General features: G+C 44.9%; 1 protein-coding gene across 6 annotated transcripts in view; it reads right to left on the reverse strand.

Annotated features, from left to right (window-relative positions):
- Window positions 1-23,652, reverse strand: part of heph (polypyrimidine tract-binding protein 1 heph) — a 173,994-nt gene that overhangs the window by 60,587 nt on the left and 89,755 nt on the right. For 2 of the 6 annotated variants that reach the window (XM_033383710.1, XM_003736567.3), the window contains exon 2: window positions 22,209-22,816. The exons of the other annotated variants lie outside the window; for them this stretch is intronic. Coding sequence is in view for 1 of the 2 variants with exons in the window: in XM_003736567.3 (XP_003736615.2) it covers window positions 22,209-22,211 (3 nt within the window). In the remaining variant the exon portion in view is untranslated. The remainder of the gene's footprint in view (window positions 1-22,208; window positions 22,817-23,652) is intronic. 6 annotated transcript variants of the gene reach the window in all.

Raw genomic sequence — 23,652 nt, forward strand, 5'->3', positions numbered from 1 at the left:
GGGGAGGCGGGGAGGGAGGGAGGCAGGGGGGGTGTGTGGGTGTGTACTGCCGCCATTTTTGATTTCCCCAATGATTTGTATTAACATTTTTAGCAGCAGTACGCATCCAAGCGTTGATCGTTCCACACCTACAGAGAGCATCTTCCCTCTCTTTCGTGTCTTGCCACACACAGACCTCAGCCGACGCTGGTCAATCGGTGGTGCCATGCGGGTGTGGCACACACACACACAGAAATGAACTATTGTTTCTATAACGGGATATTGGTGCTGGACAGAGAGAAGTTCCCTCTGGGGGGCATTCGGTATTCGGTATTCGGTGTATTTCTTGCTTCACTTTCGGGCGGATATTATGTAATTAAGATCCATGCAAATTCTCAAACCTTTGGCCTACAGCAGCCACCATTCGACTGGGAATGCAGGGAGTGCAGAGAGGGGAGAGGAGAGGAGAGGGACGGGACGGGACGGGGAGTGGAGTCCTTGGCGGTGGCGTCGACCCAGTTCATTTAAATTTGGCATAGTGCCAGGCCAGGGCAGGCCAGGCAAAGCCAGTCGTCGGGCCAGGCAATGAGCATTAAAGTTCTGCCTCAGCCTCGCATGCTCCATGCCCCATGCCTCATGCCCCATGCCTCCCATGCCTCGCATGCCTCGCTCGTGTCTGGGGCGTGTGTCCGTTCAGGCGTTGCTTGTAGCTTTGTTTGTTGTTAAGTGTGTTAACAGGGTTTATGCTGCACACCCACACCCACACCCACACACAGCCAGGCTGTCTGCCTCTTGCCTCTGCTCTCCCTCTCCCTCTGTGTGTGTGTGTCTTATTAGCGTTCACTTGCCACTCATGCAGCATATGCTTCACGTGGCGCTTTAAAGTGGCTTCGGAATACACATGTATTCTCTCTCTCTCTCTCTCTGCCTCTCCCTCTGTCTCTGTGTGTGTGTGTGTGGCTTTAAGATGGCCGCACAATGGCTTGTAGCACACTTTAGTGCGCGCTCTGGATCCCTCTGGCTGACAACTTCCGACAGCCTGTCCATCCAAGGCACCAAGCCAGCAGTGGCATCCATCCATCCATCCATCCCTTAGCCAGGCCCCCGAGCCACCCCCAAAGGTGCAGCTATTATTATTTTTGTGAAATAAAAACCGCAATTACCTGAGAGTAAAATATATATGTATGCGTGTATGTGTGCGTGTGTGTGTGGCAGTCGGACGAAGCAAATAAACCAGAGTGTACCGTCCCGCAGTACACGAGCATTTCTGTGTGACATAAAGCAAACAATATGGCGACACGCAACACTAAACATGCCGCAGAGGCGGCACAAGGCGGCAGGCGGCAGGCGGCAGACGCAAAATGGGGCACAGACTTTTGCTTTTGCCGCTTCTTAAAGTGTTGCCAGCAACAATGTTGCCGCTGCCGCTGCCGCTGTCGCAGCCAAAAGTAGCAAAAACTGTCAGCGAGCCAGAAACTGCCCCGCACGAGCGCCTCAAACATTAGTTTCATTTGCTACCCAGCAAATGTGGGGGGGTTAACGGGGGGTATACTCTTTTAATGGAGAAGAGAATACATTGATTCTTGGTTGCAACATGGGTATATACGAGTTTGAGAAGAGCAACACACACTGAGGGGAATGCCATGGGAAAAGGTTCTTAAGTATAACAAATAGTGAAATTCAATAGAATTTATTTTGGTTAATAAATTTATAATAATATTAATAAAATATTCAATATATAATAAAATAAATAAGAAACCCAATAAAACTATACACAAATAATATTTAATTTTGAATAAAAATATAAAAAACACTTAAAAAAATATATATATTTAATTTGTGGAAAATATATACACCTATTTTCAATTAAAATAAATAAGTAATAATTTAAAATAAATATAAATAAAATTTAAAAAATAAATACACAATAAATAAATAAATACCAAACAAAAATAAATTACACGTAAAAATAAATAATAAATAAAATAAATAAATAAATAATAAATAAAAAAAATTTAATTGAAATATATTTAATTTATATTTCTTATTTATATTAAAATTTCAATTAAATAGATTAAGTAAAAATTATAGAAGATATTATAAATAATAAGTTAAATTAAAATTATATATGCAATATATTTATTTTTAAATTGAAAAATAATTTTTTTAATTTTTGTAATATGGTAAATATACTTAAATACAATTTTTTGGAATATTCAAGTCAAAATTGAAATGAGAAAACTTGCTTTTCATTTTCACTCTTGGATTAAATCTATTGGTAAACATTTTCCTGTCTAAACATAAATATTTTGTCTGGGCTGTAGGTTCCCCTTTCATTAAAATCTTCTTTTCTCCCATTTAAAGGCTGGTCTTCTTTTCTTTCCCCAGTAGAGGGTACCTTTTAGTCGTAGCATATACTTGTCCCCTCTTGTTTTAGTTGCCAACTAATGGCAGGGGGAGGAGCGGAAAGTGTAAAATGAAATTATGGCCAGGCGTCAATGTGCGAGAGGAGTGCCCCGAAGCAAAGCAGGGTATAGCCGAGCAGCTCCAGCAGGAGCTTCGTTTGCCACAGGACCTCCACGGAAAGAGGGCAAAGCACCTCCAGGAGCATTGCCAGTGAATCAAAGAGGAGTGAGGGGATTGCTCCTGGCTCCGCCGGATCGCTGGAGGGCGGAGGGGGGTGTGCTCCCTGGCTTTTCCCAGTTGCATTGTTCTCCAACTGTTTTTCCGCTACTCTTTCGTCGTTAAGCACCAAAATTGAGTAACTGCACGTGAATGAAAATGAAAACAAAGCCAAGCTCTGCGCTCCGCTGCGTTGCAACATGGAGAGGGGCAGAGAGGACACTGGGGTTTGGGGGGCCGGGGGGAGGGCGGAGGGGGCGTTGCACCGAGACTGGCGAACTTTCACGCTAAAAACTTTTGCATTTCTTAACTAGTTTTTGTTATTGTTTTCCCTTAGCCTTACCCTTACAAAATGCGGCAAATGAAATTGCCCCCGCGTGTCTCTGCCCCCCCAAAAAAAAACAAGGGGCCACGGAAGGGGGGCAGCCAAACAATAATTGAAATAAACACTTAAAAACTTTGACTGCAGCACTTTCTCCTCTCTTCTGTTCTGTTCTGTTCATTTCTTTCCTTTTCTTTTCTTTTCGGTTTGGGTTTGGGTTTTGGTCTTTGCCTTGTTTTGGGGGGGTGTGGGGCGGGGTAATAGTTTTCCCTTTTGGCTTATAAACGTGCCGCGTGCAGCAGTTAAATAATATTCCGCTGCCCCTCCAGCCATGGCCATGGCTCTGGCAACAAAGCGTATAAATGTGTTGCATACTTTTGTGCGTTGTGGCACAATCTAATTACGAGAATATCTGCCACAGCCAGTGGACAGAAGGACTGCTGTTGTTGTATTGTGATTTAGAGACAATTACGCAGAATATAATTAAGTCGTTGAAGCGTTTAAGCAAAAGTCAAGCAGCAGCAGCGGCAGAGAAAGGGCCACAAGCAAGGACAAAAGTCTGGCCAGAGTCCTGGCCACAAATGAAGTTTGTTTTGTGCGGCACAACATGTCCTCGGGGCCAATGAGAGACAGCCAGCGCAATGCCCTTCGTGGCGCAGCGGGTATAGTGCATTTGATGAGGGTTTTGGCCAAGAAGTCCCTCCTTTTGGCTCGTAAAGAGACCCCTCCCTTTGGAAAGGGCATCCTCCAGACACAACATTTATTGTATTTTGCATTTCTCACTCATTAGGGCTTCTTCGAGGACCAAAACAGGGCCCATATATCCCCGAAAGACTCTATCAATGTCAGATTGATAAATGGCATCCCGTTGGCCTCTCTCTTGCCCACATGGCAGGCCATAGACGGCTTAATTATTGCATATAATTATGTGGCTGAGATTGGGGCCAGGCGAAACCATAAATCGAATTGCAGTTACCCTTCTGAGTCTTCCGTAGACCACACACAAAAACCACTCTCTCTGTCTCTCTCTCATTCTTGGCCCTAACAAATTGCTCTCCAATTGGTCATGGCCCATTTAGTTTTGGCCCACTGTTCCTTTTTAGACCCTTGTTTGCCTGTCGCTTTAAGCTGTCCGAAAATAGGTTTTTCATTTATCCAAATTGTTCGCTCCACAGCGCCATTGGTTTTGCCTGTGCCCCGCCACAAAAGCTTCACTAATTAATTTGATATTTTTTTCTCCTCCCCTCCGATCCGTCCCGTTCCCCTCCGCTCCTCTTCCCTGCTCTCTTTCTCTTACGCTCCTGTTAAATGGCAAAAATTAATGCCAAGGCAACACATTGCGGCGCGTTGGGGCTGCGGCTGCGGTTTCTGGGCCGCCGAGAGGCGTTCCACCGATAAGAAGGCGCTCAAATGGCTCATAACATTTTGTGCCTCCTTTTTGTTCTAGGTACATTTTTTTTATGGACATTCCAAGGCACGGACAAAAAACAGGAGAAGCGGAAAAATTAATATCAATTTTCGAGCTTTGTCTATGGCTAACAACCCTCGTTGTTGTTGTTGCTTGTTGTTGCTTGTTGCTTGTTGCTGCTGTTGACGTAGATTATAATCAAATGTATTTTGTTCCGTTCGGTGAATAATTTTCCTTGCTTTTTTTCGTGTGTTTCTGGCATACCCGCTAATGCCCAAGTACAAGGGTATAATGTCTCTAATGAAATGTATTTTAAATATCCACAAACTGCAGCACTTTTAAGGGTATAAATGATCTATCTATAGCTTTCTGTGCAAGGAAATTGTCTGTATCCCAGAACTAGAATTAAGTTTCTGCCTAGAACTTGTTGCTTTCAAAAATCCCATTGATTTTGGTTCATTTTTAGAAGCAGTATAAGCAAAACAAATTTTGGCTCATGGAACACCTGGCTTTGGCACACGATTAATGGTAGAGCAATGCGATTTTCATAGCATACTTTTAGGATTCAAATAAAAGGTACCATTTTATAAAATAAAAGTCTTAACAAGATACCTGGGTGTATTTTTTTCTATTTTTTTCGGGAGATATCCTGAATGAGGGCGTATCTTTAAAAACAATTTTTTTGTAACAATTAAAAAAAATTATTTTTAACAATTAAAAAATTATTATTTTGTAATTTTTTAGTAACAATTAAAAAAAATTATTTATAAATCAAATTCTTAATTATAAAAATTAAAAAAAATAATAATTACTTATTTTATGTCCAATAAAAATAAATTAAAATTATGACAAAAAAGTATTCCTTGCTCTAAATCGAGTACAGGGTATCTGGCTTAGAGATTTTTCCCTTTAGATAATTTCCCTAGGAATGAGGTATTTTTTTTTGTTATAGAATTTTCCATTTTCCCCCTACCTGTTTTTTTTTCGCTTTTTTGGTATTTTCTGTTGCGTGCCTTTGGGCGCTATGAATATGTCGTCCTTTGGCTAGCTGTCCCTGTCCCGGGGTCTTCCTGGGTCTCCATGGCTCTCCCTGGCTCTCCCTGGTCCTCCCTGGCTCTCCCTGGCTTTATTATATTAATAGCAATTACTCATAATTACTCGCTCTCTGTTTTTTTACGCGCCTCCCCCTGCCTCCTCTGTCTCCTTTCCCTGCAATTAACTTGATTACAACAACAGTGACAGCATTCTCTGTGTCTATGTGTCTGTGTGTCTGCACTGCACTGACCCATGAAAAGGGGTCTGCTGGCCACGCCTGACCACGCTGGAGGGGTGCGGCAGTGTGGCAGTGAAAGGTTAGCCCGAGGGCACATGCTTATAAATCACAGAAGCTCCTTAAGCTGCTCCTACTGGTGTGGCTCTGGCTCTGGCTGTGGCACAGAGTTTTTCCTTTCTTTCGTTTTTCACTCAAATTCAGTTAACTGCCTTGAGGGGCTCTCTCGCTATCTCCGTCTCCGTCTCCATCTGGGGGCTCCCCTGCAAGTGAGGATATTATTTTTCGCTTTTCAGGGGCTCTTCTGCCACTGATAATAGAACATTTGGCCGCAAGACAAATTGTGTGCCCCCGCACACACACAGCCACACACACCCACACACAGACACACACAGAGAGTCGTGGGTAATGTGAGAGGAGAGTGCTCTCTCTTGCTACCCCCTCCCCCGCTTTTCCTCCCGGCGACAATCATCATCAGTGTCAGCAACAGGAGGCGGATTCCTGGCTGTTCCTGGCTGTCCTTGGGCTGCCTTCTGATTCCGCGTTATCCCACAGCCACGACGAACCCCATCGCATCTTCAATGTTTGGCTGTGGGGCGTTCTTCTTCTCTTTTTTTCTCGCTGTAATTGAAAAGCGCCGAAAAGCCAGCTACAAGTGGCGTGTGGCAGAGGCTGGGGCTGGTGCTGGGGCTGGGGCTGAGGATAGATGAGGGAGGGGCCAAGGCTCTGGCACTCTTCCACTCGCTCGCTGATTGACAACATATTCAAAAGCCAAATCATCGACTAATGCTAGTGCTAACGAGAGGGAGACATCCTTGCTGCTGGCAGTCGGGCGGCGGGGGGCGGGGGCGGCGGGGGGCGGGCGACGGGCGGCGGCATGTGCGAAAATTAATTAACAAAATTGCGTTTTAAAAATGAGAGACGCGAGGCGTCGCGGCATCGCGGCGGCAAGGAAAAAACGACCGAACCAACGAAAGAAAGAAAGAAAAGGTTGCAATTACCGTTAATGAGTTTAATGCCAAAGGCGGGCGCCAGCCAAACGCATCTCCAGCCAGCTATCCTTTACGGCCCAGGCCGGGACATCCCCCCGCCCCCCAATGAGGAGAAGCTTCCCTGGGATACCCTTTTGCAGGGCGGCTACTATGATTCTCACGGCAGGCCTGGCCACCCCAAAGGACACGTAGATCTAGGGGGTGGCAGGGGCCAAAAGTATCTAAAGTTTTCCCTTTTTTTTCTAGACTTTTTCGTCAGTTTTTATAAAGAAAATATTTTACTTTCCTTTGCACTTGACTTCACTTTGAAGGGGGGAGTGGAAGGGGGGAGTGGGGGCAGGGGGGGCCAAAGGAAAGGGTCAAGCAGGCACGCAACAAGTCAGGACGGAGACCTTTGACGTGGCCTCAGAAATTACCCTTTTTACGTGGCACATTAATTTCGAGCTGGTTCACTGGGCAGTCCTTGCTGCTGCTGTCAGGACCTTTATCCACATTTGACCAGTTCATTGAAGCGATTTTGAGGCAAGCAGCAACTGAACTATTGCCATGGCTGCCACCCCCTGAATGTGCCACAAATGGCTCTAATGACTCTTTGACTCCGATCCAATCGATTCGTAAAAGTATCTGTCGGATTGCTTCACTGATATTCTCACTTTTTCACTCTCTCTGGCAGTCTCTGGCAGTCTCTGGCAGTCTCTGGTCTCTGGTTTTTTTTTGTTTTATTTGATTCGTTTGGTAATTGGAAGCCAATTAGTGGCCAAGTGTTAAATTAATTACCTAATGGCTGTCAGGGTTTGCTTATTGAACTCTTAAATAAAATGCATATGCATCTCTCTCTCTCTCTATCTCTCTGGCTATAAAAGATAGAAAGATACTCCTCGATGTGTGTGTGTTTGTTGACTTAATTATATTTGCTGAGAGAGGTAGAGGGAGGCAGGGAGGGAGGGAGGTAGAGAGAGAGGGGTAATCAGAGCCCAGAGTCAAGGGCTGGACAAATACCACAGCTGCAGGTGCGAGGTCCGAGGTCCGAGGTCTCTGACAATGGCAAAGCAAATATTAAACTGCCCAGACAGGCAAGGACTGCCAGGACTCTGTGACTGCCGGTGTGTGTGTGTGTGGTCAAAGCCAGACTCCAGGATCATCTTAGGAGGAGCCTCCCGTTTGGTAAACTTAAATATTTTATGGCAGCAGAGCGGCAGAGCAGCCAGGTAAGTGCCGGTCGCATAGAAATAAAATTGCATACTTTACGGCGCCTCCAGGAGGAGGAGGAGATGCCACCACCCAAGAAAGAGTCCTGTGTGTGTGGTCCTGTCTGGCTGTCGTTGAAGCTACAATTCGATGAAATTTATTTACAGTTAAAAAAAACGTAGACAAGTGCCAAAGGAAAAGGAAAAGGATACCCAGACACGAGACTCCGCTGCCATCGACTATCGACTACGTGTGCGTGCCACACTCTCCACACTCGTGTGTGGCAGGTTTATTTAAAATTCAATTATGGCACACAATTGTTGCTGCCTCCCCCCACCGTACGCCGCAAATGCCAAATGAAGTGAGATTTTTTATGAACCCTGGGCATCCCACTCCACTCCATAAAAAAGGGTCCTGCGAGATGGGTTTTCTTGCTCGTGACAAATTGGAATTGAATTGGAGTTTGTGTTTGTGCTATAAAACGCTTACCAAATAGTTCAGCTTATATATAAATTGTTCATCGATCCTTACCTGCAAATAAAATAGAAACGAAAGAAATCGGTTAGACATTTTATTGCGGTTCTCAATGCCACGGTAACGGGGCTTAGATCTCTAGACATTTCGACAATAGACAATGGAATTACGTTTACAAGTACAACAATCTCTGGGGGGAGTATCTAGAGAGGCACACACATATCAAATCTCATACGACAATTACTAATTAGAGAGAGAGAGAGAGAGACAGAGAGAGGGAGGTATACGAAAAAAAATATATATAAAAATAAATCTAGATAAAATATATTTATAATTGTAATAAAAAAATCATTTAATGAGCAATATAATTATTCTATGATATAGATTTACATTTTGAAAATCTTTTAATGATGGCAGGAAATTGCCTCCCCTCCCCACCCCCCTTGGCATATCACTTTTCAAGGTCCTGGGTGCTCCATTTTCCAATCTAATTATAAATTGATGTCGCTAGAAATGGCGTTGGGGTCTCTGATAATTTTTAATAATTTCCCAGTGCCACGGTAGCCCTGTATCCTGTATCGACAGGAGGCCTCGTTCTCCTTCATCATTATTGTCTGTCATTGTGACACCCGAAATCTTGTCAAAGAAATCTCAATTATCAGCTTTATTGATTTGCATAGCAAGCGGAAAACCCGAGAGAAAAAGCAGGGAAAAGCAGAAAGAAAAGCAGGGAAAACAACAACAACAGAAAAATGGTAAACAAGCCTCGGCAGAGCTCGACTGCTATTTACGCTCCATTCTCCATTTTTGCCGGGCTTTTGCACGGACAGAGAGAAAAATGTTCATGAAAAACAATTACGATAAAAATGTGGGTCTCCGTTTCTGTTCTGTAGGTGGGATGACCCCTCCCCCGGCCCCACCAGCCTGCCTCTTGGGTTAGGTAACGGCAACCTGCCCAAGCGACAAGCTTCGAGCACGGATAAAAGCAAATTATGATAACAATAAAGATTTAACTAGAGAGAGAGAGAGTGGAGAGAGTGGAGTCTGGGGGCATGGATAGACCGTCAAGTGGCATTGCCATTGACATCCCATCCCCTGTGCCGCATTGGTATCGACGATACAAAGGACACGGCAGACGGCAGACCGAAGCATGGGACAATTTAAATAGACATTTATCTTGTGGCAACGACACAGCGCACGGTTGCGGCGCACACATACATACACGTGCCGCTGGTGCCTATAACAAAATTACAGGAGACGGCGACGGCGGGCCTGATCCATGACGATGATGACCCCCGACCGCCGACCCCCACGCAGCATTTCGCTGACATTGATGATGTGTATCAGGAGAGGCGCAGAGCGGGAGGGGGGGGCAGGGAGGGGGGGCGGAGAGAGAGTGGGTTTGTTCTTGCTTCATCTCTCTGTTGCTTCTTTTTTTTTTTGTTTTGTTTTGTTTGATTTTTATTTATGCAACAACAACACAGCCGCAGGATTTCTTTGCCTATTTTCTACTTTCCTTTCTTGTTTTTGTTTTCCTTTCTCCCTCTCCTTCCCCCCCCCCCCCTCTCTCCTACGTTCATTATTTTCTTTATAATTTTTGGCTTGGCAAATGTTTTTCAAAGCATAAAAATACTTTTACATTAACTTGTTCTACACAACGCACTGTGCCACAAAAAGTTGCACAACATTTTCGGGGTTTGCTTTTAACGCTCAACGACTTTGCGTTGCCTACTTTTTAGGAGGGTGGGGGGGGGGGGGGGTGGGCCGTAGGAGGGGGTGGAAGAAAGAACAACAACAAGTTATGGAAAAGTGTCTGCCAGCGTGTGCTTTTCTTTGGGTTTTTTGGCAAGAAAGAAAGTTCCTTGCACTCCTCCACACACACACACACCCATACACACACCCATACACCCCCTCTATCTACCTCTCTCCCTCTCTCTTTGCTGGCTCCTTGGCTATATCAACATAATTTGCGTTAAGTGGTGTTCGAGAAAGCAATGCGCCGAAAAAAAATAGAAGAAGAAACTTGGAACATTTACGATTTGCTTAATGCGTTTGCCTATCTATCACCACCCCCCCACAGCACCCCCCTCACAGCACCCCCCCCCCCCATTCTAGCTAGCTGCCTATTAAACTGCAATAAAGGCCATGTCTGGCTGGTTGGCTGCCTGCCAAGCAGGAGCCAAGTGGCAGCAACAGTTAACCAGTTTTCCCCGCCACAGATACACCGAAAGAGCGGGGGGGAGAGGGGGGCGGGGGTCCCCACCGATTTTGGTATTGGCCTAATTGGCTGCCTGTTGTTGGGGGCCCTGGGGCACCGACAAAAAATCTGTTGCATACTTACAGGCGGATTGGGTCGGTTCGGGTCCCCTTAAAAACATTTTTGCAGATAAGTCTATATGCCCTACGTGCCTGGGATTCTTGTGTTCCCTTTTGTCTAGGACTCCTCCTCGTGCCCCTCCTTGGCTTTAGATTTTGCCCATATCGATAGCAAAAGCACACAAAAAAAAAACCGTATACGTATTGCATATTTGCTTTTGGGTTTTTTTCAACATTTTTATGGCTGCTGGGCAAAATTTATGATTTCCCTTTATTTTCTTTTGTTCAGAAAAAGGATTTCCCTTTGTGTGTGCTACCTGGAAGGGGGCCACAGGACCCCCCTGCCATTGTGTGTGTGCTTTAAGCGCCTTTAAAATTTACATGAATATCAAATCCGAAGGCGGCAGCAGCTCCAGCTCCAGCAGCAGCAGTTTATGGCAATTAAAACAAATTAACCGAGCGACAGGCTCAACACAACAACAAAGGACCGGCTCTGCCCGCTCTCCTGCGGGGAGGAAGGAGGAGTATCAAAGTTCAAAAGCCGCCTGGGCCTGGGCCTGGGCCTAAGCATAAACTTGGCTAAACAGCAGCCTGCCATGGCTGAATGGACGGATGGATGGATGGATGGATGGATGGCTGCTGCCGTTGATGAGTCGCCTAATGAACTTGTGTTTCCCATAGATAGGGCGAGAGAGAGACGAGCACCAGGCAAATACAGAGTGGCAGAGAATTGATTTGCATAGCAACCAGCACTCCTCCTCCCCCCCCCCCCACAGCCACCCCGCTAAGCAGTTAAACTATTTAAGGCATACAAAAGCAACAATTGGAGGAGGAGGAGGAGGAGGAGGAGGAGGAGGAGGGTAGGCCTCTATGGCAACTACAATTCTGGGGGGCAAACGCCGCAGGCTGATGTGTCAAAGACTTTGGGCAGCTGCAGAGCCAACACAAATGTTGACAAGCTAATGAAATGCGAGGAGGTTCTGGGCCCAAAATTGATACACTCCCCGAGACGGAAGAGCAGAGTAGTCGCGTGGCAGGGGGGGGGGGACTCCTCTCGGCTATGCAAATCGAAATTATAATGAAATCAACCATAAGAGAGAGTCCCGGTCCAAATTGATTGATGGCACAGTTTCTGATTCTAAAGGTCTCAATATTCCATTTATGGCCTTGATCGAGGGCCCACAAACAATTTGCCAAAAAAGATACACTATCCGTATTCCGTATTCGTCGCCCAAGTGCTAAATCACATCAATATGTAGCTCACTCGGAAAACAGCAAGGAACAAAAAACCGAAAGAAAAAAAAACAGATGGCAAAGATGTTTATCTACGAGGGGCGCCCCCCCCCCCCCCCCCCCCCCCCCCCTCCGCATCCTGGGGGCAACGATTTGCTATGCAATTTTACACACTTGACCATTAAACGTGGCCATTGGGAGCAGTTTGCATAGCAATGAAGCCAAAAGGCGCACAGCACAAGGAGCAGAAATTCTGAATGCTGCTGAATGCTGAATGGAGGAGCCATACAACCATAGTCCAGGGTTCAACTTGATGAAGTATGAATGATTACAGAGACAGAGAGAGACACAGAGAGAGAGAGAGACCTAGAGAGAGAGAGAGAGATGATGGCCCGGGCTAACCGCATTGAGGAGGTGTGTCTAGTTGACTGTAAAAACTTCAATGAATAAATTTTTCCAAGCTCTCCTTTTTTCTCTCTCTCTGTCTGTAAGGGGCATAAATACAAGTCCAGTCACATATACATATCTGATGGATGGAATGGGGCAGAGGCCGGCAGTAGGCAGGCAGCAAGTAAATTGATCGAAATGAAAATTCTCATAAATTTGCATAGCCACAAAAAAGTAGGGGAATTTATGGCCGAGGCTGATCGGAACTGAAACAATTCTGGGATAGAAAGAAAAAAAATGTAAATAAATAAAAGGTGCACGTCATAAATTGAGAGTCAGGGGTATGGCCATTTAACCCATTAAAGTCCTAAGAAATTAAATAAAGAAAGTGCCCCCTGGCACTGCCCCCCCTGCCCCCTGCCACCCTGCTGACACTTGACGATTTGTCATGTTGACACAATAAAACGTCAGAGGAAGTCGACTGAAAAGTCCAAGGAAAAAGCAGGAGAAGGAGGAGGAGGAGGTGGAGGAGGAGCAGCAGGCAGCTTCGTAGGAGATTCCCTGGAATTATGACAAACTGTCTCGAAAATGCTGCTGGAAAATACTGTTAACGTTTTTGAGGCAGCAGAACCTGGACAAAAGGACACAGAGAGAGCGTGGAGTGAACTCGGGCCAAAGGTTTTTTTTTTCGTCGAGTGACGAAACGAATGAATAAAGAAGCAAACGGAACGTGGCACGAACGTATGAGGCAAATGTCTGTTGATGAAAATGATGAAACAGCAAGAAAATATGCCAGGAGGCGGGGGCAGGGGGCCGGAGGCAGGGGGCCGGGGGCAGGTCCATGCAAATACAATGAACTTGACTTGAAAGTGGCGGGTCCGGGTCCTGGGCGTCCTTCGCTCTGGCCTGATGTCTGCATTTATGAGCATAAAAAATTGGCACCGCATTTACACAGACAATCAAGAGCAGTCCTTGGCTTTTCCGCAAAGGGGGGAGAAATCGCTTAAAAGGCAAAAAGGCGACAATGGCTTTTGGCATTTTTTTTTTGGTTTTCTATTTTCCTGCTGGAAATTGCACAACTCATCAAAAGTCTGCGTCTCACCGGCATTTGCATTTAGCGGAAAATTCCATGTTGATTCCCCCCCGACAAAAAGGTGACAATTGTTGGGGGCCTGCATTTAATCAAGAGGCAGGCGGTGCCGGTGCCTGCGCCTGCCTCATCAGAGTGTTGCCACAAATTAGTGATTAGCATGTGTTTATGCTGCCCATAAAATATTCTATGCCTCTCGGAGGCACAGCGGAAAGGAGGAGCGCGGAGGAGTGCATAAAACTTTCTGTATAATTCAGGCACCGCGACACACATATTCTGTCTTCCAGTCGTCAGGCTCTTATAATAATAATTAGACAAGAGAGCGAGGGACAGACAGGGGCGTCTCTCTGTGCAGATATTAATCAGCCTTCAAGGCAGAACAAGGACTCCCATCGTCATCCTTCATCATCCTTCGCCCGGCCAACGCATGAAAGATGGAAACTTTTCACCCGCCACAAACTTATTTTCAACAAATTAATTTTACCACTCGCCCAAAAAAGGATGCCTCCTGCTCGCTATTTGCTCAAACTCTAGTTAATGAAATCACCTGCACTCGTCTCCACTCCACCTCCACTCGACTCCACTCGACTCGACTCCCTGCCACACAGATTGCTTGCCACAGAGCGAGTGCGAGTGCCAGTGCCAGTGGCAGTGTCTGTGCACTCAGGGAAAAATCAGGCACATCCATATTTAAATTTAAATCACAAATAGTGGAATTAAATGGCATTCACTTTGATTCAAACATAAATGTATTAAAAAAGATTTTATCTCAAAATAAAATTATTTAAAATATATATAACATATTTTATCTGTGGGGAAATATATTTTTAGAAAATTAATTAATTATGATGTAGAATTATTTACTTAAAATAATAAATTTGTTAAATTTTATACAAGAAAATATTTCGTTCAAGTATAAAATATATTTAATTTAAATATAAAATATAATCATTTATATAATCAAAAATTTAATTTTTGAAAAAATAAATATATTTGATTTAAATATGAAATATATTTAATTTAAATACCAAATATATTTCTACACAAATATTGAATTTAGGTATAAAAATATTTAGCTAAAATAATAAATATATTCAATTTAAATATGAAAATATTCAATCTAAACAAGAAAATATTTCATTTAAATTTAGAAAATATTTTAATTAAATTTAGGAAATATTTCTTTCAAATATAGAAAATATTTTATTTCAATATAGAAAATATTTTATTTCAATATAGAATATATTCATATTTATAATTGAATTTTGAATTATTGAAAAATCAAATATATTTATTTTAAGTATGAAATTAATCCACCAAATATATTTACATCAAATTATTTAATTTATATGTATATAAAAATAATTATTTAATATAAAAAAATTTATTTATTTTGAATATGAATGATGTATCTTTAATTTAAATATAAAATATATTTATTTGGAAAATAAAATATATTTATTTTCAAAGCGAAAAATATTTCAAAAAAATCTAAGTGAAGAAGCGTTTCTTTTCACTTTTCCCCCTCTCGCAGCAAATGCCATAAAGGCCTTAAATCCAAGTCGAAATATTTAAATTTCAGTGCTTTTCCTCCCAAAAAGTGCGGGAGTGGGTGGGCAGGGGAGGGGGGGCGTGTGTGCGTTTTTGGTTAACTTCAAAACTCGCGCCCACATTATGTCTGGCATCGATGGCAGGCACTGGCACTGGCTCTGGCTCTGGCTCTGGCACTGGTTCGGTTTCTGTTTCTGGCTCTGACTCTCCTTTGCTCCTGCGGCTCACTGATGCACACCTTTTAAGCATTTATTTATATGCTTCCTTCTCTTTTTTTTTGGTGGGTGCATTTGTTCAGTGCAATTTCCAGCTGCCAGACGCAGCATTTTCCTCCGCCACATACATCAAGCTGCGGGCAACCGAAACCGAAACGCTGCACGGGAGGACCTGACGCATATGGAAATGATGTCCGCGCGGCAGTGGTGCGGGGGGAGGGGGGAGTGGAGTGGGGGGAGTGGGGGATGGTAATGCAAAACGTAGCAAATTGAGTTCATTTCGTGGCAGGCAGCAGGCAGCAGGCGAAACTTATCATTAGTATCGCTTTTCAGCGCACTCGTGCCGCATGCCGAATGAAGCACAGACAGGACACGGGGCACGGGCCATGGGGCACGGGTGTACGACGGACCCTGGCGCACGTAAACATGTAATAATTACTTGGTTTCTAGGTGTTTTTCAACTCACTTTTACTCCGCCAAAAGTTGCGGCACAACTTTTTTGCTACGGGGCAGAGGGTAGAGTGTGGCAGTGGCAGTGGCAGTGGCAGAGTGGATTGTGTTTGTGGCACGACTAGACCTTCTGCTAAGCGAGTATTAGTGGAAATTTAATATTGCAATTAATACAGCAACAAAGTGTGCATTGCATATTAATAAGTTAGTTTTCTGTCGCTTCTAGTTTGAGTTTGAGTTTGAGTTTGAGTTTGAGTTTGAGTGAGTGCCCAGGACCCAGGACTCCACGTGTGCTCGTATGCCGGATTAGTGCACTGGAGGGCAAACATTTTGTGTGCTCGTAAAAGCCAAAGTTACAACCCCATAAGTTGGCTTAGGGGGCTGAAGGGGGTGCCCTAGCCGCACAGCGTGTTTGGTTTTAATGGCTTGCCAGTCAGTCCTTCAGTCAGTCAGGGAGTCAGGGAGTCAGGGAGTCAGGGAGTCCTTCCTTCCGTCAGCCACACATTCAATATTCATATTCATATTCATATTCATATTCCCGAGCTCTGGCTCTCGTTGGTTCTCTCACTCTCGTTTAAGCTTTTAATGATTTCCAAAGTTCTGTCCGCGAAAAAAAAGGACGAGGAGGAGGAGGAGGAGGCGGAACTTACGGATTTAATGCGCTTAGCCCCGGACATTTAACTGCAAAAACTTACGAGTACTCCGTGCATTTCTTTTTTTGCTTCTTTTGGCTGTGATTTAGTTTTGGAAAATCTTCTTCCATTTCTGTTCACGCGCCGCCTGCTATTCAAAAAGGAAAATCGTCCAGCGGGCAGGCGGTCAGGCGACAAAAAACTATTTGTGCAAACAACAAAGAAAACTTGCGCGCAAAAAGGAAAATCATCATCAGCGGCAGCAACAGGAGGGGGAGGGGGAGCGGGAGGAGTTGGAGATGGAAAGCCTCTGAAGGAACATCGCAAGTGCAGCCAACTACAAAAGCGCAACAAAAGCAATTTAAATTTAGCCAACGGCGTTTTCTCGAGCACAGAACAGAAAGCAGAGCAGAGCGGAGACGCCGCGCCGTGGCGGAGTGGAGGGGAGCGGGGGTGGAGCGGGGGTGGAGGGGGTGCACGTACAGCATTTCATTTCATTTGCCGGGCAGCGGGCGAGAAACGTTTTTAGTCATAACTTTTTAATTTGTTTGTCAGCGACAGGCAGCCACCGCGGTGGCGGGGACTGAGGGGGGAGTCCCCCCACATCCTCATCGAAATCCAAGCCAAGGAAATCGGAGATCCAAATCCTGTCTGATTAGCGCAATTGTGAGAGCCCCAGACCTGCCGAGGGACAAACTTCGGCGGCCCCAAAAAGTATGCTATGGAAATCGATTCGAAAAGAATGAAGCAAATTCATAATCCACAAGACAAGGACCCAGCGAGCCGGTAAAAGGCGAAGCATTGGATACACTTGGCAGGTCCATCGAGCGAGATTTATTCTGCAGAGAGAAGGTCTGCGAATGGGGCATATTTCTCTGAAGCAGGGTAAGACTACGACCATCACAATGCTTGGTCCCCCCTCTCCGATTTTCCCCCTCCCCCCCTCCCGAAAGCATCATTTGATCAATGCAAAAATGTGTGCTCGGTGTACATGTCTCTAGGGTTGATTTATCTATTTACTCGACAGCCTCGTCATCGAGCGGCAAGGAAGGCTCCTTTTGGGAGCTGTCAATATTTAAAACGTTGTCCTTGCTGTGTCCTGCTGCCCCCCAGCCACCGCCTACCCTGCTGTCCCTGCTGTCGCTTCTGCTCCGTGCTTAACAAGAGTTTATTGAATTTTATTTTCTCATCTCAGTTTGATGGCAGCTCTACCCCTCTACACCCCTGCTCGTCTCTTTTTTTGAGGGGGGGAAACATATTGCTTGTCCCATTTCTTGACATACTTTTTCCTCCTGGCCGGTTTTTGGCCTGCATTTAAATTTCAAATTGTTTTATTGCCGGACCCCGAAAATAATTGAAAATTCTGTACAAGGAAAACACTTTCTATTTTTTTTTTTTTTGTAAATCGCTTAATATACAAAAAAAAAAAGAAAATTTCCAGGGCGCGAAGGGGCAAAACTTTTCCGCCGTGTTTGGCTCCGTATCCGTGTTCAAGTTTTTCGATTACGGATTAATGTAATATTTTTTATATTATTATTTTGTTGACCCCTGACCCCCTCGGTTTCTAGTGGCGCTTGTTTGTTTGACTTGGACGCTGGCTTGAAAGTTTGATGAATTTTTTCAAATTTAAAAACTTTATTTATTTGCGCGTCTGCAAGTTGGCCGAGAGCCGAGAATCCCGGCTTATTAGAACTCCCACTCTGACGACACTTCAAAGGCGGATGCCCCGCCCCCCTATGCCCCCCACCCCACCGCTAATATGTTTATTTGAATTGCTTTTTCCTCGACGCAGATTTTCCTAATTTGAAAACATTTTCTATTTACCCTCCGAGCAGCGCGTCGAATCTTTTATGTCTCACTCTGTGGCTCTGTCAATATCCTTATTTATCTGCGGTTTTTGCGGTGGGCTTTATTAGCACCTTTGGCGGTTGTTTGTAGCCCCCCCCCAAAGGATCCACGGGACTGTGGGGGAGGCTCTATTTCATCCGGTATTTGCTTAGGCAGTTGCCTGTTGACAAAAAATACACATGGTTACGGCAAGGGAGACCCCCCCACCCCGCCTCCCACCCTGCTGCTGTTTTATTAATAAATTGAAATATGATTTTTCACAGCGCATTACAATTGCAATTGCAATTTTTGTGTCTGTGGTATTTTGTTGAAGCAAACAAGGAAATACCTCAATAACAATTATAATTACACACAGAAATGTGGCGAATATTTCCATGTACGAAATGCATTTAATGGATGGCAGAAATATTCCACAAAAATAATGCAAAAATCAACATATTACTGGGGCAAATCGGGGCTAATGGATGTGTCCGTCCAGGGCCGAGGGGCGGGGGTGCCACATGGAGGCGCGGCGGGGCGTATGTTGAACAAAATCAATTACAGATAATTTAATGGGGGGGGGGGGGGGGGTCATAATAGAGTCATTTAAGTACAGTTTAAACATTAATACGGGGGGTAATTGCAGCGTCTAACACTCTTGCAGCTGTCTGGGGCAGCGGATAAATCGATACTAAATGTGGCCGCCCGTCCGATTGCGTTTCACAAACAAAGCAGAAACCCACACACACACACACACGCGCAGGACACATAAAACACAGGATATACGTGGGGGGTTGGGGGGGGGCACAATACATCACTCGTGGAGGCCACCGCGGCGACCACACAACTGGGGAAATACAACTAAAAACTAGTCCGACTGCGACTCCGAGTCCTGGCCAGAAACAGAGAAAAACAAGTCAGGAGCTGCCACACTTTTTGCTCGCCTTCTGGCGCCTGCAGTTCTCCCTCTCTCCTCTCTTTGGTCTCTGGTCGACGGCCAACAAATTGCAGTGACATTTTCAACGCCAACTAATCAATATGGTCGGACACATGTGGCCAGCAGCAGGAGCAGCGGGAGCGGCAGTGGGAGGCCTAGGAGGAGTCCTCGGGCAGGACAAAGCGTAAGTGCTAGCCAAACAATTGCGGTTAATGCTCGCCCCCGTGGAACGCGCGATAGTTATGACTGATAAAATGCGGCATAATAAACCCCGGAGTACGTTTTTGGTGCAACAAAGTCCAGCTTTTAGACCCTTAAAATCCCTCAGAATACGTACACAGGCCCGATACAAAAAAAGGGGAGGCACAAGCAGTGGCAGAGGCAGTGGCAGAGGCTCATTGGTATGCCACGAGGTTGCACAATATTTTATTACGAGCCATTGAACCCGAAGGACGTGGACGTGGCGCGTGGGGCCCAGAAAGAAGGAATCCAGCCTGAAGAAGGATCCACGGTATTCGAATATTCATATATAATTTCATTTAATTGGCGTTTAATCGACTCCTCCTTCGAGGAAGTTTCTGCACAGACCGACGGACGGACGGACGGAAGGGATGGAATGGGTGTGGCATTTATTATGTGATGAATAAATATATAATTATAAAATCTACTGGCAAGTGGCGTGTATCTTAGACACTAGCTTAAAGGTATCCGCACTTAAAGATACGTCGCGGATATCAGTAATTAACAAAAGGGGGCGTGGGGGTGTACAACAAATTACAACAACAACCACAACAACAACAACAACAGCAATGTATCTACGGATGGAATGATGGAAGAGTTGTTCTACAAGAAATGTATCTACAGCATTTACAACAAATACGGATGGCAGGCAAAAGCTTCAGTTCCAGATAGAAAGATACAAGATATAGTAAGAAATAGATATAGATACAGAGGGAAAGAGAGAGAGACAGAGAGACAGAGAGAGAGAGTAATGCTACTTTTTCTTTGATACGAAAATGACTGGCGGGAAAAAAAAGACTCCCAAAGAGAGGGAGAGAGAGAGAGAGATCATTTTCTTTTCTTAGTTTTGGTTTTTTTTTTGTTTTTTTTTTTTAGTGAACACACAAACCTTTTTAGGAGAAGATAAGTGTAGTGAAGTTGGCGATGGCATAGAACAATCAGAAGATGCAGAACTGCAGCCGCTGCTGGCGCTGCTGCAACCCGTGGCGGCACGGCCCCCGGCCCCGACCGCCGATGGCGACGGCGGCGGCGATGGCAGCAGTGGTCCCGGCCCCAGCAGCGAGAGCAGGGGCAGGGGCACGGGCGCACCGCCGCCGCGGCCGGGGCCAAGGCCGGCGCCCCAGATGCCAGCAGCCGCTGCCGCAGGCGGCTGCTTAGTAGTAGTGGTAGTAGTTCTAGTTACGGCTGATAGATTAACTGTATTATTTACATTGTTGGTCGGTGTCGTTGCTGCGGACGTGGGCGTGGCGGCCGTGGCAAACATCGCCGAGGCGGCCACTGCCGCCGCCCCAGCCGGTATGATCGTGAGCGGCGTGCTCGGCGCCGCAAAGAACTGTGGCGCTGCCGCTGCCGCCCCCACAGCCTGGGTCCCGGCCTGGTACTTGGTGGGCGTGGCCGGTGCAGCGGCCACACTCACGTTGTTCACCTGCAGCTGCATGTACGTCTGCAGCATGGCCTGTGCCTGTGCCTGGGCCTGTGCCTGGGCCTGGGCCTGCGCCTGGTAGTGGTACTGCTGCTGGAGCTGCTGCTGATGCTGCGCCTGGGCTTGGGCCTGCGCTTGGGCCTGGGCTTGGGCCTGAGCTTGGGCCTGTGCCTGGGCCACCGCCACCTGCTGATGGTAGACGGCCGCCTGCTGCTGCTGTTGTTGGTGGTGTTGCTGCTGCTGCTGCTGGTGCTGCTGCTGCTGGTGGACGGCAACGATGCTGGTCTGCATGGCCGGCGTGGGGTAGGCCTGATAGGTGGCTGCTGCAGTCGCGGCTGCCGCCGGATGCTGCAGATGCGGATGTGGATGCGGATGCGTGGACGGCGGTGCGTGCAACAATTGCATTTGCTGTGCGTGGTGTGAAGGGTTTTTTCTCTATTCAGATTATTTGTGGTATTTTTTGTTTGGTATTTTTGTTTGGTATTTTTGTGGTATTTTTCTGGTTTTCAGTTTTTTTTTTTATTTTTGAATTGGCAAAAACACAAAAAATTCATGGACTCAAAAGCAAACAAAATTTCATTTCTACAAAAAAAAACACAAAAAATCAACTGAAAATATTTGTTCCTCGTTTCAGTCAGTATTTTTTTTTAGTATTTTCTGTGGTTTGGTGGCGCGAACGAGGTCGGAGGTTACCTAAGATTTCTGTTAAAATTATAAATGGTTTCTGTGGGTAGGGAGGGGGTAACAAGAGAGAGAGAGCGAGTAAGAGAGAAGGGGAGAGAGAGAGACTACAGGAAGTGATTCGAGTTTTGGCAGTGGATAGCGAGTTTAGCGAGCGCTACGAGTGGATAGATAAATCTACAATTGGAACAGTAGAACAGTAGTGAGAGATAGACATAAAGAGAGACAGAGAGAGAGAGAGAGAGACTGTAAGAATTCTTGAGAAGAAGTCGAGAAAGTTCCAGCTTTTAGCATCGTTTGAATGTCAATGGCTTTTGGGCTGGCAACAGAACATAAAACTAAAAACTATTTACAGAAGAAAGGCACGAAAAAGAGAGATCATTAAAACAAAACTTAAACTAGTTCTCGAAGCCACGACCCACAAAAAAAAACCAATCAAAAGCAAGTATTTTACAATATTCAAAACTTAAAATTAAGATCCCAAAACCATTGACACCGTCGTTCGAAGAGGGACAGAGAGAGGGAGAGATTATAGTAAAGACATCAGCAGAGTGAGAGAGAGAGATAGAGAGAGAGTGAGAGATGTAACCAACCCAAAAAAGAAAAAAATACTTGGTTAAGAGTAGAGGAATATAGCAAGTAGTTGGCTTTTTGCATAAACTGTACAATTCGGTATTTATTAATTTTGCAGTATTTTGCAGTGGTATCTTTATATATGGATGGATGGATGGTTATATATAGTATATTTAGTTATTCATAGACTGAGCAAATCCCATGTGGTGCATGGGGCATGGTATGGTAATGGCTTTAAGGACAAACTCAAAACGTCTTGCGTCTCTCAGAGATTTTCACTTTCTATATTGGTATTCTTGGTATTAATTTTGCGGTATTCTTTTGGTATTCTTTCGGATTTGTTTCTTGGATTCTTTGGATTTTGTTTTGGATTTGATTTGATTTTGGGCGGCGCTTACCATGATTAAATCTTGTATAGGGGAGGACTCGGACTCGGCTGCTGAATCGGATGTGGCGATTTCGCTCTTTACCGTTAGCGGCGACACTGCTGCTGCCGCTGCTGCTGCCGCTGCTGGTGTGGTGGCAGGGACTCCAACTGCCGCTGCCGCTGCTGCTGCTGCTGCTGCTGGAGACGCTGACGCAGTCGCTGATGGAGTTGCCACCGGCGGTGCGTTCGCTAGGGGCGTGGTCGTGGAGGCGTTAACGGCTAGCGATGCTTGAGAGCTGCTGCTGATACTTAGCGCTGCAATCGCTGCTGACGCCGTGGTTTCTGTTAACGCGGCAATGATGACAGATTTTATTGGCAACAAATCTTGATTAAAAAATATCTCAGCTGATTCAGTTTTTGGTTTTTTTTTTTGTTAAAGGTTTTTTGTGCACTTTTTTGTTGTTGTCGTTTGTTTAATTACTTTTCTTGGCCCGTTTGGATTAGTTTTTTTTTTTGATGATTTGTTGTTGTGTTTGTTTTTGTTTTTTTGGTAATTTCTTGAGGCTTTTGGGACAGGACTCTTAGCACAGGATGTGTGGGGATTGGATATGAGCTCTGGTGTTACTTTTTTTTTTGTTTCTGTTTAAATATGATTAGATATATATATATATTGTATATATTTGATATATATTTGGTTTTTATTTGAATGCCAATTGGTTTCCTAAAGCCTTACGCAAATTGTTGCTACGATTCGAGTGAGAGAATCCCCGTGCAGGACAACAGGACACACCAGAGAAATAAACGCTAACAACTTTTGCTATGCATCTACGGGTTTCGATTGGATTTTGAGCGTATCTTAAGCGTATGTATCTTCTAGTACAAATTGTTTGTGGGTGTGTGTGGGTGTGGGTGTGTTTTCCTATATCGTATATCACTACTGGAGAGGAGGTTTCGATTATATTTGTTTGTGTGTGGGGTTTTAGAGATCTATAAAGTTTTGAAAACCGTTCTTCGGAGATTGTTAAGATTGATTGTTTGAGGAAGAGAGATTGTCGTAGTATATAGTAAAAGGTTTCGCACGAGGTTGGATCGTTAGATCCGATTCGATTCGATTTGATTAGATTGTGCTAAAGCTAGCATAAAAGTTCTTTATAAATATAGTATCCTACAGATACAGTTGTAGAAGATGTATATAGATATAGATATATATATATATTGATCATATATATGGGGTATATATATATCCGATCCGATGTGTATATATGAAATACGCTAATTTCGTGTGATTGTCAAAACGCGTACTCTTGTCGATCGAGGCATTTGATTTGACCCGGCGATCCCTTTAAAACTTAACCCCTCTTAGCCCTTAGCCCTTAACCCTTAACCCTTAAATATGCTAGGAATTCTAGGATAAAAATCTCTTCTTGTGATTCGATTTAATTTGATTGTTTGATTGATTGATTGGTACTCTCCCT

Source organism: Drosophila pseudoobscura, chromosome 2, assembly GCF_009870125.1.
Source record: "Drosophila pseudoobscura strain MV-25-SWS-2005 chromosome 2, UCI_Dpse_MV25, whole genome shotgun sequence".
In the NCBI taxonomy this organism is placed as follows: Eukaryota; Metazoa; Arthropoda; class Insecta; order Diptera; family Drosophilidae; genus Drosophila; species Drosophila pseudoobscura.